Source organism: Heteronotia binoei, chromosome 16 (genome assembly GCF_032191835.1).
Source record: "Heteronotia binoei isolate CCM8104 ecotype False Entrance Well chromosome 16, APGP_CSIRO_Hbin_v1, whole genome shotgun sequence".
Lineage (NCBI taxonomy): Eukaryota > Metazoa > Chordata > Lepidosauria > Squamata > Gekkonidae > Heteronotia > Heteronotia binoei.
In genome coordinates, this window is record NC_083238.1 from 14,531,928 (window position 1) to 14,546,837 (window position 14,910).

At 44.1% G+C, this 14,910-nt stretch overlaps 1 protein-coding gene across 1 annotated transcript in view; it reads left to right on the forward strand.

Annotated features, from left to right (window-relative positions):
* KIF5C (kinesin family member 5C) overlaps positions 1-14,910 on the forward strand; it is a 170,370-nt gene that overhangs the window by 35,637 nt on the left and 119,823 nt on the right. Inside the window, exon 2 of the mRNA XM_060257215.1 lies at positions 1,600-1,690. Coding sequence (XP_060113198.1) covers positions 1,600-1,690 — 91 coding nt within the window. The remainder of the gene's footprint in view (positions 1-1,599; positions 1,691-14,910) is intronic.

Here is a 14,910-nt window from a genome sequence, read left to right on the forward strand (position 1 = left end):
GGCAGTTTAAACTGACACAAGGACAGTTTGCAGACAGATTTAAAAATCAAGTCCAAAAATGTCCATCTGCCTCCTGTCTGGTTCTCATGCTCACCCTGTCCTCCGGTGGCTCTGGGGTGGCTCAAAAAACTACCACTTAGGAAGTGTTAGCAAATTCTTTTTGCCGCACACCATTCGCCTTTCTGGGCACCTGAATGCCAGAGTGCGAAGTGAATTGGTGGCGTGAACCCACCAATCCACTCTAGGTGCTCACCAGTATTCTTAAAATAAAACTGCCCTAGCTGTTTGGGTGTATGAGTGCATGGCCAATAAAAAAAGTAAGGAACAAAAGAAACTCAAACCATACTAAGGGGTTGGGGCGTAACAACTATCTGACGGTGCTCAAGTGTCCCTCATGTGAGATACAGGCACCTTGCACAGGAGCGTCTGATTGCTCTTTGTCCACTCCAGTTTGGGGTGCCTCCAGTGCGCCCTAAGCTGCCCGTCTGTACCCAGCCTGTCTGTGTCAAATAGTCCTCATCCTTGCTGTATTTTGTACTGATACCGACATATGACCTGAAGCTATTAGACAGGCTTTCTATAGTACCAGCAGTTGCAGGGACTGGCATGGAAATTTGGAATATGAAGACTCAGTCACTTGGCAACTGTTCTTATATGTAGCTCTTCAGATGAGAGGTTGCTTGCTTCAGCGTACCTGTGGCAAACGTTAAATGTGTGCTCCATTCCTCAGGGATACTCTGTGTGTGTGTATGTGGACTTGGTGGTTTTGCATAGGAATGAATTTGCAGAGGAATGAATTATTGATTTATTATGTTAGATTTATATCCCACCTATTCTACGAAGACTCAAGGTGGCTAACATAAAATAAACAATATTAAAACAGTAAAACAATCAGATAAAATCGCAATGGTGCTACTTTATCGATTCAGGCAGGATCATATAGTATTTTCCTTTCTCCAAAGTGGTGCATTTCATTTTTGTAAATACTGTTGGCTGAAAGAGAATTTGAGATGTTTCGGTTTTCCTAGGATAAATTCTAACCATTTTTTTAAAAGTACCTTTTGCTGTTTCTGATTTTGCCCCCGTCTTGTCGGTATCTTCTGGACTTCCCGGGAATTCTATGCAAACTACCTTGAATTGCATAAAGAAAGAAAAGCAGGATGGAAACACAATAAATGCGAATGAACTTTTCTTCCATGAGGAACCAAATGGGAGCTGGTCATAAATGGAGTTTTCTAATGATTTGATGACTTCACTCCTGCAAAGTTAGATGTCTGCAGATTACATATATAATGTTTTAATTTGAAGTAAAGAAAGTAAAACCTTCTAAGTTGTGACACTGATGAATGTGTTGTTTCCTGTTTTAGTTGAGGTTCAAACAGATTGATCTAATAGGAAATTAGAATTCTAACACGCTTGCTAACTGTTATGGATATGCTATCTCAGAAATGCCCAATATGGCATTTTGTTAATTCTGCCATCTTTGTAGTAATCGGCAATTCTAAAACCGTGGGAATGCCATTTGAGATGAATCTCTGTACTTTATAATAGCAGTTTCGTTGGATTTATTCCCTCCTAAAATAGTTCTTTTTCTTGCAGCAAGGGAAGCCTTATGTCTTCGATAGAGTGTTGCCTCCCAATACAACTCAGGAACAAGTCTACAATGCTTGTGCCAAGCAAATCGTTAAAGGTAAGATGCCCAGTTATGTTCTATTGTAGAAAATGTAATAATTTAATCATTCGAACATCTATTAGCTGTGTTCTCCTATGTAAACTCTTGAGATGTATGGTAGAAAACTTTTGCCGTAATTTCAGTATGATTTGAATGAATTATCATGTTATTTTTTGGGGGGGGGGCGGAAATGCAAGTAGGATAGCTTCCTGGGCAAAGCCATGTGCTGATCCCCAAGACTTGGTCTGAACTCACAAGCTGCATGCCTATACATGATTCCAAGCACTGTAAAATGAAACCACAATAGTTACAGTTTTTATTTGCCCATATTGAATAAAGGCATGCACCTGTCAGTGTGTATGCAAAGCCAAGCAGTTTCTAGCACATGCTGGGAAAGTGAAAGTAACAGAACTGCCAGGTAGATCATCTAAGTGACAGAAGGTGGCTGGTTGCCAGATTGCATCAGCCTGGGCAATGTCAGCATGACTCAGCAGCAAGCTGATTGGTTACCTGGGTGGATGATGTGTATAAATGTACAAAGACACTTTACTGTGTGTGGGATATGTATGGTGGAGTTGCAGCGGAGCATTCTGTCGGTTTGGAGAGTGGAGGTGTAAATAAACTGTATATACTTTTACTTTACTTTACTTTATTCGATTTATATCCCGCCCTACCCCACCGAGGTGGGCTCAGGGCGGCTTACAACAATAAAAGCTAACAAAGGTCGATTTAAATACAATTAAAATTATACAATAAAATACATAAAAGCCTAAAAATACATAAAACTCACATCGATATACACTATGCTACTATTCCTTAAATCAGTCCTTCAAATTTCCAATATTCAGTAATCTGATGTTTAAGATTTAATATTCAGGCATTCTGCTCACAGTTAATTATATGCCAACCGGAAGAGGGTTGTTTTACAGGCCCTGCGGAACTGTTCAAGGCTCCGCAGGGCCCTCACCTCCTCCGGGAGCTGATTCCACCAACAGGGAGCTGCAATCGAGAAGGCCCTGTCCCTGGTCGCTTTCAGACGGGCCTCCTTTGGCCCAGGGATTATAAGGAGGTTCTGAGACCCCGACCTCAGCACTCTCTGGGGGACATGTGGGGAGAGACGGTCCCTAAGGTAGGCAGGTCCCAGACCATAAAGGGCTTTAAAGGTCATAACCAGCACCTTGTACCGAACTCGGTATGTTATCAGCAGCCAGTGCAGTCCTCGAAGCCCCGGCTGGATGTGCTCCCGTCTAGGGAGCCCTAACAACAGCTGGGCAGCGGCATTCTGCACTAGCTGCAACTTCCGGGTTCGGCACAAGGGCAACCCCATGTAGAGGGCATTGCAGTAATCCAGCCTCGAGGTGACCGTTGCATGGATCACTGTTGCCAGGTCGTCGCCCTCCAGGAAAGGGGCCAACTGCCTTGCCCGCCTAAGATGAAAAAATGCGGACTTGGCAGTGGCTGCTATCTGGGCCTCCATAGTTAGGGTAGGCTCCAGTAGCACCCCCAGGCTCCTAACCCTGTGTGCCGCTGACAGAGGCACACCATCGAGGGCCGGTAAGGGAATCTCCCTCCCTGGACCACGGCGACCCAGGCAAAGGACCTCTGTCTTCGTCGGATTTAGCTTCAGCCCGCTCAGCCTGAGCCATCTAGACACGGCCTGCAATGCCAGGTCCAGGTTTTCTGGGACACAGGCAGGCCGGCCGTCCATAAGTAGATAGAGCTGGGTGTCATCAGCGTACTGGTGGCAACCCAGCCCATATCTCCGGGCAATCTGGGTAAGAGGGCGCATATAGATGTTAAACAACATCGGGGATAGAACTGCTCCCTGAGGGACCCCGCAATCCAGCGGGTATCTCTGGGACAATTCACCCCCAATCGCCACTCTTTGTCCCCGACCTTTGAGGAAAGAGGTAAGCCATTGTAAAGCCAACCCCTGAATCCCCACGTCGGCAAGACGGCAAGTCAGCAACCGATGGTCGACCGTGTCGAACGCTGCCGACAGGTCTAACAGCATCAGTACCGCCGAGCCGCCTCGTTCCAGATGCCGCTGGAGATCATCCACCAGGGCGACCAGCACTGTCTCCATCCCATGACCCGGGCGGAAGCCCGACTGATGGGAGTCAAGGACGGAAGCATCCTCCAGGAAACTCTGTAGTTGCAACGCCACTGCCCTCTCAATGAGTTTACCCAAAAAGGGTAAATTCGAGACCGGCCGATAGTGTGCCAATTCGGCCGGATCCAGTGTTGGTTTTTTTAAGAGGGGACGGACCACTGCCTCCTTAAGAGGCGTTGGAAATTGCCCTTCCATCAGGGATCTGTTTATGATATCCCGTATAGGATACCTAAGCTCCCTCTGGCAAGATTTAATAAGCCAGGAGGGGCAAGGGTCCGAATTGCAAGTTGTAGGGCGTGCAGACAAGAGGATCCTGTCAACTTCCTCCAAGCTGAGAGCGCCGAAACCATCCAGAATACAATCTGAAGACAGGCAAGGAGCCTCGGGTTCGGATACTGTCTCCAATATGGCGGGGGTGTCGCGGCGGAGCGACGCAACTTTATCTGCAAAAAATTTTGCAAAAGCCTCACAGCCTATTTCCAATTGACTAACGTTTGGGCTGCCCTGTGGCAGCGTTACAAGGGTCCGAATTATGTTGAACAATTGTGCCGGGCGCGAAGTTGCAGATGCAATCTTAGCCGCAAAGTATGTTTTCTTTGCGGCTTTGACTGCCATCTCATAGGACTTCATACACTCTCTATAAGATGTTCTAGTCGCTTCGTCTCGAGTACACCGCCATTGCCTCTCTAGTCGTCTGAGTCCTCGCTTTAGTTGCCGCAACTCCTGGTTATACTAGGGTGCTAGCTTTAGGCGAGGGCGCAGAGGACGTCTAGGTGCAATCTCATCGATGGCCCTGGAGAGCCTATCATTCCAGGACTCCACCAGGTCATCGAGGGAGTTGCCAGAGGGCCAGGGATCCCGTAGAGCCATCTGGAACCGTTCGGGGTCCATCTGGCTCCGCGGGCGAGCTAAAATAGGCTCGCCGCCTAAACGGGCTTGGGGTGGGATATTCATACGAGCCTTAAGGGCATAGTGGTCCGACCATGGCACTGTCTGAGCAGTAATATCGTCCACTAAAATTCCCGCCGCGAAGATCAGGTCTAACATGTGCCCCGCCTGGTGGGTAGGCGTTGTAACAAACTGGGAGAGTCCTAGCGTCGCCATGGATGACACTAGGTCCATCGCCTGACTAGAGGACATGTCATCGGCATGGACATTGAAGTCACCCAGGATCAAAAGCCTTGGGTACTCCAATGCCCAGCCTGCTACGGCCTCCATCAGGGATGGTAAGGCGCCGGCTGGTGCGTTAGGCGGTCGGTACACCAGCCAAACCGCCAACCCCTCCCCAACGTCCCACGCCAAACCGGCACATTCAATGCCCCCGATCTCCGGAGGCGGGAGGGCCCGAAAGGAGTAAGCCTCTCGTATGAGTATAGCCACCCCTCCCCCCCGCCCGCTAGTCCGGGACTGGTGAACGACCGAGAATCCTGGGGGAACCAACTGGGAGAGAGCTACAGTCTCCCCTTCGTGCACCCAGGTCTCGGTCACGCATGCCAGGTCCATATCCTGTTCGAACAGGAACTCCCGAAGGGTAGAGATCTTATTATTGATGGACCTGGCATTACATAACACCAGTGACGGAGGCGGGTAATTTACTCTGGCCCTACTACTTGCCACCGTCGGGATGGGACGTAGGCTGGAAGGGGGTCGAGCCCTGTTGTGTCTCAACCCCCTTCCCTTATAATTCCGCCTAGTCCCACCGTCATACCTTCCCCTCCCCAGGAGTACTGGAATCCCCAGGCCAGTCATCTCCTAGTTGTGTCCGCTCCACTGATGAAATAATTGAGGCTGAACTGCCCTCTTCTCCAACCCTCCTCCTCTCAACCGATCTATTTATGAACCAATCTGCCAATCACCCTAATAGTTATTTAATTAAAAGCCCCACCCAATCTTCCCAATAAATAATTAGCTAAAAATTAATTAATTATATAGTGGTTTTATCACTGCTGTGTGCAAGCCTTCATTCTTTGCATCACTAAAGACCACCCTCACTAAGCACAGGCGCATCAACAGCACCAAGGCTGAGCCCAGTGTTCTTTTTTTTTTACATTTTAGTATCATGTTAAAAAAACAGTTGTCAATGTTGTTATAGTGTCTTGTGTGATGCTGCTACTTTTCCATTCTTCCCAGATTGTCATTGCCTTGTTTGGTCCTTTTTCTCCTTTCCCTTTTTCAGCCTATCTTAGCCCTGTGTCCTGCCGGTGTTCCTTCTTTCTCAAGAGCATTGAGCTTCTTTTCTAAAGTTGCTGTATTACCTAATCACTAGTTTACATCCCTTACTGGTTCTGAACTTTTTTGAACTACGCCTCATTCTTCCCAGACTTCCCTGCCAGGGTAGTACACTCAGATCAGTGGGTAGGCTGGGCACAAAGGGCAAACAGTATTGCGTACATAGCTTTTTCTGTGTGGCTTGGGTGTTCTAAATCCCGCTGCTTTGAAGGCATGCACTAGGAGAGCAGAAAGTAGAGAAGACATCATGGTTCAAGTATTAATCTAGAAGTATGTGAGTGACTTGGTCTCTGCATCATCCATACTACAGTGGTGATGTGAAATATCTTTGAACCTTTTCTTTTTGTATATTGTAATAAAGCACACAGTTGGTCTATCAAGGTCAGTCTTGTCTACTTTGACAGGCAGAGGCTCTCAGGTAGAGGTCTTTCATATCAACTACTGTCTAATCCAGGAGGGTCAAACATACAGCCCAGGGGATGGAACTGGCCCGTCCAGGTCTGTTATTTGGCCCACAAGCAAGTTGGAGCCAGTTTGGTGTAGTGGTGAAGTGTGCGGACTCTTATCTGGGAGAACTGGGTTTGATTCTCCACTCCTCCACTTGCACCTGCTAGCATGGCCTTGGGTCAGCCATAGCTCTGGCAGAGGTTGTCCTTGAAAGGGCAGGTGCTGTGAGAGCCCTCTCCAGCCCCACCCACCTCACAGGGTGTCTGTTGTGGGGGAGGAAGGTAAAGGAGATTGTGAGCCACTCTGAGACTCTTCGGAGTGAGGGGCGGGATATAAATCCAATATCTTCTTCTTCTTCAAGGAAGAGGAGGGTCCCAGAAGCAGCAAGAGTGGTGAAAAGACCTGCATCAAGTCGGCTTTTTGGAGGGTCCATCCATCCTTCTTCCTTCTCCCAGAATGTGTGCACACTGGGCCTCCCCCTTTGCTTCAGCAGCAGAAGCAACCTCTTTAACCACACTTGCTACCACTTTCTTCTTCTCCTCTGCCTGCCTGTCTCACTCTTTGTCTGCTGTGATGCCAGAGAAGTGGGCCTTTGAGAAGAGGGATGAGGAGGGGGGGTTAGATAAAATATGGAGCAGAGGTCCATCAGTGGCTATTAGCCACAGTGTGTGTGTGTGTGTGTATATATAAATTATTGGCCACTGTGTGATACAGAGTGTTGGACTGGATGAGCCATTGGCCTGATCCAACATGGCTTCTCTTATGTTCTCTTGTAGTTGTATGCTAATTTGCTGCCATTCACAGGTCATAACAGCTGCTTTAATCCAATCTCAATTATATTAATCACCCAGTTACTTATGCGTCTTGAATCTATCTAGCACTTTCTGGCAACTACCACCCTCACCTGTATATATAAAGCTTGAAGAAAAATATTTTAATGCATCTGATGAAGTATGCCTGCACAGGAAAGCTTATACCCAGAATTAAAATATGTTGTACTATAATGTGGTCTTTCTGCTCTGTGTTACTGTGGCATATAATAAAAGCAATTAATTAAAATTCTCAGTCTTGCCAATTGACACACCCTCAGCTAGTTATAGGAGTAGTTCTGAGATTCATAAATGTGTCTTATACTGACCAAAAACCTTCTGTCATAGGTGTTTACAGGTAGTCCACCACCTTTGCATTGTATGGCTCAAGGAAACCTCCTAAAACAAGGCTAATTTATTGCTATATCCATTGGTTTTGTAGACAGCAAACCTTTGCTCTTTAAATTCTTTACAAAAAAGTAAATGTTGTTATTTGCACAAATGCTGTGGTTGTGATATGTGGCAAATATGGTCAGAAAACCTTGCTTCAGTATTTCCAGATTAGGTGTCCATAAGACTTTACCTTGGTAGTTCTATCTACATCAGGGGTCCTTCTTGTTGATCCAGTGGACACACTTGGAACTTTGAAAAAAGATAATGGGGAGCACCACAAAAATGGCTGCTATGCATGTTCCAAGTCAAATACTGCCTTATGATGGAGGTGCTGTTTCTGACAGAGTTGTTGAAAGGGTTCTTGTGTAGACACAAAATGAAGCTGTCTGGGCTCTTCTGAAACACTCTTTGCCTCATTGGGGGAGAAGAAAGCCAGAAGTGGCTTTTTGCTTTGAGGAGCAGATGCACTGGGGGGAGGGGAAGTGGGTGCCAGGAAACACAATGACAAGCACTATGGTACCCATCGGCACCATGTTGGGATCACTGCTCTACATAATTTCATCTACTGAGAAGGCAGAGAATGCTCTGCAGTGCCCTGGCCTCTTCTAGATACTTCTTAACCATAACCGTAGGGGAGGGACGGTGGCTCAGTGGTAGAGCATCTGCTTGGTAAGCAGAAGGTCGCAGGTTCAATCCCTGACATCTCCAAAAAAGGGTCCAGGCAAATAGGTGTGAAAAAACCTCAGCTTGAGACCCTGGAGAGCCATGAATGGGGCTGTGGCTCAGTGGTAGAGCATCTGCTTGGTAAGCAGAAGGTCCCAGGTTCAATCCCCAGCATCTCCAACTAAAAAGGGTCCAGGCAAATAGGTGTGAAAAACCTCAGCTTGAGACCCTGGAGAGCCGCTGCCAGTCTGAGTAGACAATACTGACTTTGATGGACCAAGGGTCTGATTCAGTAGAAGGCAGCTTCATATGTTAGTGTTTTCCCCTAGCCTTGTATGCACATTAATGTGAATTATATACAGATGTGCCTGTTGCAGCATGTATATATATTTGCTGTCTTTCTTCCTGGATTTCTGTTAATCTACTGGGAATAACTGCTAGGAAATACACCTTCATGAATTGTCTCAATGAACAATATATCATGTCCTTATTATTCCAAGTGGCAGACCTACCCTTAGGGCTTTTTCTCGTATAGTGTCCTTGGGACCAGAAAAGCTATTTCCAGGATGTATTTATGTATACATATTTTTAAAGAGTTGTTTATTACTGAGTATGTCATTTTGCTTAGTAGTCATTATGACTGTTGGTATGAATACCAGTTGACAGGCAGTTTTCTGTTGTCCAGACTAGAAATGTGTAGGGAAGATAAATTGCCAATCTCTCCCCCCTGAAATAACACATAAAACATGTTTCCCCCCTCCTAACTTTTGACCAACTACATTATTTTGAGGGAAATAAAATGTCTACATAATAGTACTACAGATCTGACATTTGTTTTTTTTTAACATCACTTCTTCTGTGATATAGTAACATCATTTTAAAAGGCTAATACAAAGGCTCCACTTAATTGCCTGCCTCCCCTCCCTCTCTGTTTCCCTTGTGCCCTGCTCTGGCTGTTTGTTGTTAGAAGAATATAAATTTTCTGTGCACAGAAATGACTGCCCTATCAGTGGAAAACTGCTGACTGAAAGGAATTAAGCACCATGGTTACTAGACGTTGTCATTGGAGTATACGGAAATAATACATGGCCAATATATTGCAAACTGGTGACCATTTTTCTTTTTCACAGTGGTAGTTTACAGGGGACATCTGGAGCACTGGATGAAGGCAAAATGATATTTTTAATTATTTGGATTGAGGGGAGTAGTTGTCTGCTGGACTCTTGTCAGTCTACTGACTGTCCCATTTTGGTTATTTGGATGCCTCACTTGGTTGAATAATTTGTGATAAGGTTTTTTTTGGTGTGTAAAATGTGTAGAGAAAAGAGCATCTTTAAGAAATGCACTTCAGGGTTTTTAAAATTCCCATATAATAGAGTAGCCTAACTTTTGCAAAGACCAGGTGAATTTTTATTGTATAGTATGGTGATTATAGAAATGTGTATGACACTTCACAGAGTTAATGTAAGTGCACGAAAAACTGATCTTTTCCCCCTGTCCCAAAGAAGCTTACAGTCTAAACAAACAATTCTGCTGTTTTCTTGCCTGAGTGGAAGCCTCTTTATCAGGAGGAATTAAAACTGCCTGAAGAACAGAAGCAGGAAAAAGAGAGAGAAAAATTAAAACTGGGATGAGAATGTTAAAAAGGGATGAAGGATGGTTTGCTAGAAGGGAGTTATCATGTCACAAGCTTTCTGGATCCCCAGGACAATTGCTTTTATATAGGGGTCACTTTCCTTTTTAGATTCTGTCAAGTGTTATGAATTCGGAGCACTCTAGATGACTCCTTAGCTTCATCTTTAATTACTTCACTCTTGCAGATTGTGGAGACATTGCATCTTATCACTGGGTTTGGGTTGCAAAAAAATCTATTTCAAGTACTGTGGACTGCTGCAAGCAAAGCACGAGATAATTAAGTTATGAGGCAGTGTTGGACATTTTCCTCTAACCGTAAACATGTAGGTTGTGACCTTCCTTAGAATAGGTAGCTGTTTTTAATGTTTGCATTAACTATGTAAATTTATAGAAGCATCATGCTATAAAATAAAAACACTCACCATGTTCCTTTGGAATAGATAGACTTTATATGTGAAAATATTATTGCATATTTAAGAATTACTGTGTTGTATTAAAGCAAGACGGAAGAAGCAAGTGTGTATTTGTTTTTCCTCAAGCATTTTTCATTGTTTTTAGTAGCTGATTTTTATAGTTTCTTGTCTGTAATTTCAGCACAGAACTCATTCCCTACATATGTAGTAGAGCTATTTTTCTTTGCCAGCTCTTTGTCAGAAAACAACTGTTTATCTGTTTATTGCTGGAGGCCTGTGATATGCTGTCCTCTAATCCAGCAGCCCCATTACTGCTTTCTACAGATGTATTTCTACATATTTCTACATCAGTGCCTGTATTCCTTGGCTGCTCTGTAAAGTGAAAGGATTGTTCTTCTGTTTAGTTTTACACTCTGTTTGCTGAGGGACTTAGGGCCAGATCTTAGTTACCGTATTTTGTTGATTTGTACTTTTTTGGTGTGGATGTATGGCTGAGAGGGATCTACTGGACCATATGTGTAGCTTTTTCCTTCTTCCCAGAAATTTTGGCTGCAAATGGTAACCAGCTGTTCCCAGCACCAGATATGTCAGACTGCAACGCATTTTGCACAAGACTGATGAGAGGTCTAACATTGTGACCTATATAATCATTTCTTTCCCTCTCCCTTTTTTGTGTTTTAATAGTTTGATGACGAGTTTTAGAGAACTCAGATACTTGCACACTTAGGTGATTTTTGTTGATCCTAATTAATAGTATTGCATGTATTTTGTTTTGGGGGGGGGGAGGCTGGTAGTTCCCCTGTCAGAAGTATATAGTGTAGGAACCTTTGGTGGGGAGCCGTGGCAGACTCTGCAAATGTGGAGACACACTGTGGTCAAAATTGTCTGCAAGAGGGCAAATCCCTGCTGATGCAGTCTCTGGATGAAATAGAGATAGCCCACTTTGTTTTCACTACAGCAGCTCCCCTGCTGGTTTTCTTGAAGAGACACCCAGGGTATGAGCAGCCGAGAGACCGGGGAAAACATTGAGCTGATTGCCACAGTGAAATACTAATGGACATTAAGTCTGACCAATTCTCACTTCTTAAGCTTCAAAGGATCTGATTAACATCATTGATAAAGAGAGATTGTCTTCTACCGCAGAGACAATGAACCTTGTGGTGAGATAAGCCTCTTCTTTCAGATAACATAAATCAACACAACCTTTATGGATTTAATGGTTTGAAATCTGGGTGTGTAAAAAGCTGAATAAGGTGAAGAAATAAGAAAGATTTTGAATGTATAAGGGGGGACAGTAAAAATGCTTTTATTAATTTTGTATATGGAAAATCTGCATGTGGATAAAGAGTTATTAGCTGAAGGGATGGGGGCAGGAATACATGGCCAGCTCTAGTGTTTTCCTTAAGACCACGTCTAACTGGCGGATTTATAAATACTCAAGGGCAAGCTAATATTTTGGCTGTGATGCTTTGTTCTTACAGCAACTTGATAAGAGGCTGCGGAATACTATATTGAAGAGACGGGAACAGAACTGCACGACTATTTCCGGTGTTTTGCTTGAGACTGCATTTTATTGGTGGATTATAACTAAGGACAGGCTAATGATCTAATTGTGCTGCTTTCTTGCTATGGCAACCTGAGGAGAGGCTGAGGAATATAAATACAGTAAAGTATCTTAATTGTCTCTTTTCCATTTAGTCAGTACAGAGAGCCCTGTTCCTGGATGTTGATGAATAGTTTCATTAAAGGAAGAGGGCCGGATCAGTAGACATGCCATCTGAAAAAGCAGTCACAGCTGAGCTACTTCAGAAACTATTTGACCAAATGGGTACAAAAATTAGAAGCTTTTGAAAAGAGAATGGAATTATATCTCAGGAATTTGGGACTCCTTCAAGCCAACCTTAAGGGGCAGGCTGATTGCCGTTGCTTCAGCCTGTAAGAAAGACAAACAAAATATATTAATAGAGATACAAAATAAGATGGCTTCACTAGAGAAAAAGCACATGCTTCTGGGGTGGGGGGTGGGGGGAGACTTTAAGAGCATTAGAAAGAGAAAGGAAAAAGTTGGATTTGTTAGAAACCTCTTCTATTCAGATAAATATATTGATTTTAGAACAAAAATATGTACGAAGAATCCAAAGTCTCTTAGGCTCCTGAAGTATAGAATTGCTAAGAAGCAGTCTGACAATATGATTCATGCCATTATAATGTCACAGGGTAATACATCCAGAGGAGTTAGCCGTTTTAGTCTGTTGCTGTAAAATAGTAAAGAGTTAAATATAGTAAAGAGTAGCACCTTTAAGACTTTAATAGTAAAGAGTAGCACCTTTAAGACTTAACACATTTTATTGTAGCAGAGAGCTGAGTTTCTCAAAAGCTTAATGCACTTATTAATTCAAAAGTTATCAGTGAAGTTTTTAAAGTAAATATTAAAAACTCTGTACACGTCAACTAACCCACAACCCGAATCCGATGAAGATGGAGGTTCTATATCTGAGTTGTGGTGGTCCGAGAAAGGAGATCCCCTTGCCAGCTTTTGATGGGGTGCCTCTAATATTGGCCCCAAAGCTCAGTTGCCTGGGAGTGCTCCTCTGACTATGAGGCCCAGGTAGCTACCACTGCCAAGTCCGCCTTTTTCCATCTGAGGCAGGTACGGCAGTTGGCCCTTTTTTGGATTACCACAATTTAGTAATGGTGATCCATGCTACTGTCACCTCGAGAATAGACTACTGTAATGCCCTCTACTTGGGGCTGTCCTTGACTCTGACTCGGAAATTGCAGCTAGTGCAGAACACTGCAGCACAGTGGTTAATGGGGCTTCTTGATGGAAGCACATTCAACCAGTGCTGAAAGAGCTGCACTGGCTTCCTGTTGTGTACCAAGTCCATTTCAAAGTGTTGGTACTGACCTTTAAAGCAGGTGACCAAGGACCTGCCTAACTCCGGGACCGCCTTTCCCCAAATGTTCCCCAGAGAGCACTGCATTCGGGAGCCCAAAATCTGCTATCCATCCCCAGACCAAGGGAGGCCAGACTAAGCTCTACACGGGCCAGGGCCTTCTCAGTGGCAGCACCAATGCTGTGGAATGCTCTCTCAAAGGCTGTAAAAGCCCTGTGGGATCTTTCCCAATTCCACAGGACCTGTAAAACTGAACTTTTCTGACAGACCTATAATCACTAAGTGGAAGAAGGCTGCCACTCTATGCTGCTGAGCAATATCATCAGAAGGACCACTAACAGATAAACAGAAGAATTATGACATCAATATAATCTGATCCACCTATGTTAAAATTCTTGTATATACAAAATTCTTGTATAGCAAATATTTAGTTTAAATTGTTATTTGTTTTAAGTTTTATCGTTTTTAAAATTGCAACTGAAACTGTTGTTTTTAACATGACTGTTAGCTGCCCTGAGTCTGCTTGTGGAGCGGCCGGGATATAAATCTAAGGTAAATAAAAAAATGAATGAATAAATAAATAAATAAATATTGGATTATTTAACATTGACTACATTCAATAAGATTTTAACAATGGACAACTTGGATTTTTGGATCAGCCTATTACACCTTCTGAAGTGAACACAGTATTTTTTTTAAAAAAAATTCAGAACAATAAGGCTATGGGTAGGGATTGCCACCCTATAGAATTTTATATATAAAAAAATTAAAAATATTTTGCCACAACCCCTTGGGGATATCTGCAGTCATGTCACGTCCACTGGTCAAATTCTTCGTTCTTGGCAAGAATCCACAATGATAGTCATACATAAGACCGGAAAGAACAACCATTATCCAGCTTCTTACCAGCCCATCTCACTACTCAATTATGACTTTAAAAAAAATTAATCTTTCTTAGCAGACAGATTAAATGAAATTATAGCAACCTATGTACATGAGGATCAAGTAGGTTTTATTCCTGGTTGTGCACTATCTGACAATATTAGGTAGGCTTGCTAATCCCCAGGTCCCAGCAGAGGATCCCCCAGTTTTGCAGGCTCCTTCCTGCCCCTAGTCAAGTGGTTGGTGGGGAGAAGCCCCACCCCAAAGCCACCATGTGCCTTTCCACCTCAGAAGGCTTAGAAGACTTGGGAAGGGCTTGCTTTTTGAAAAGTGTGTGTGCCTTTAAATCTCCAGAGACAGGCTGAATGGGGTGGAGTCAGCCTGCAGAACAGTGGCTGTTGTGAGAGAGGGAAGAGAAGCAGCCCTGTTCCTTCGTTTGTTTTACAGCCCCTCCAGAAGGCGTTTGCACAGTAAACTTCTGGTTTCCTGTGTTAGTCTAAAGAACTTGGTTGAGTATACAGCATTCAACAACACCTATGGTGAGTAAATTGTCCCAGTGAGACCACAAAATGTGTGCTTCCAGACTGTGTTTATTTTGGCTGGGCTGTGTGTGTGTGTGTGTGTGTGTGTGTGTGAGAGAGAGAGAGAGAGAGAGAGAGAGAGAGAGAGAGAGAGAGAGAGAGAGAGAGAAGGAGGAAGAAGAAGAAGGAGGAGGAGGAGGAAGGAAGCAGAAGTGCAGCCAGCTGCTGGGGGATGA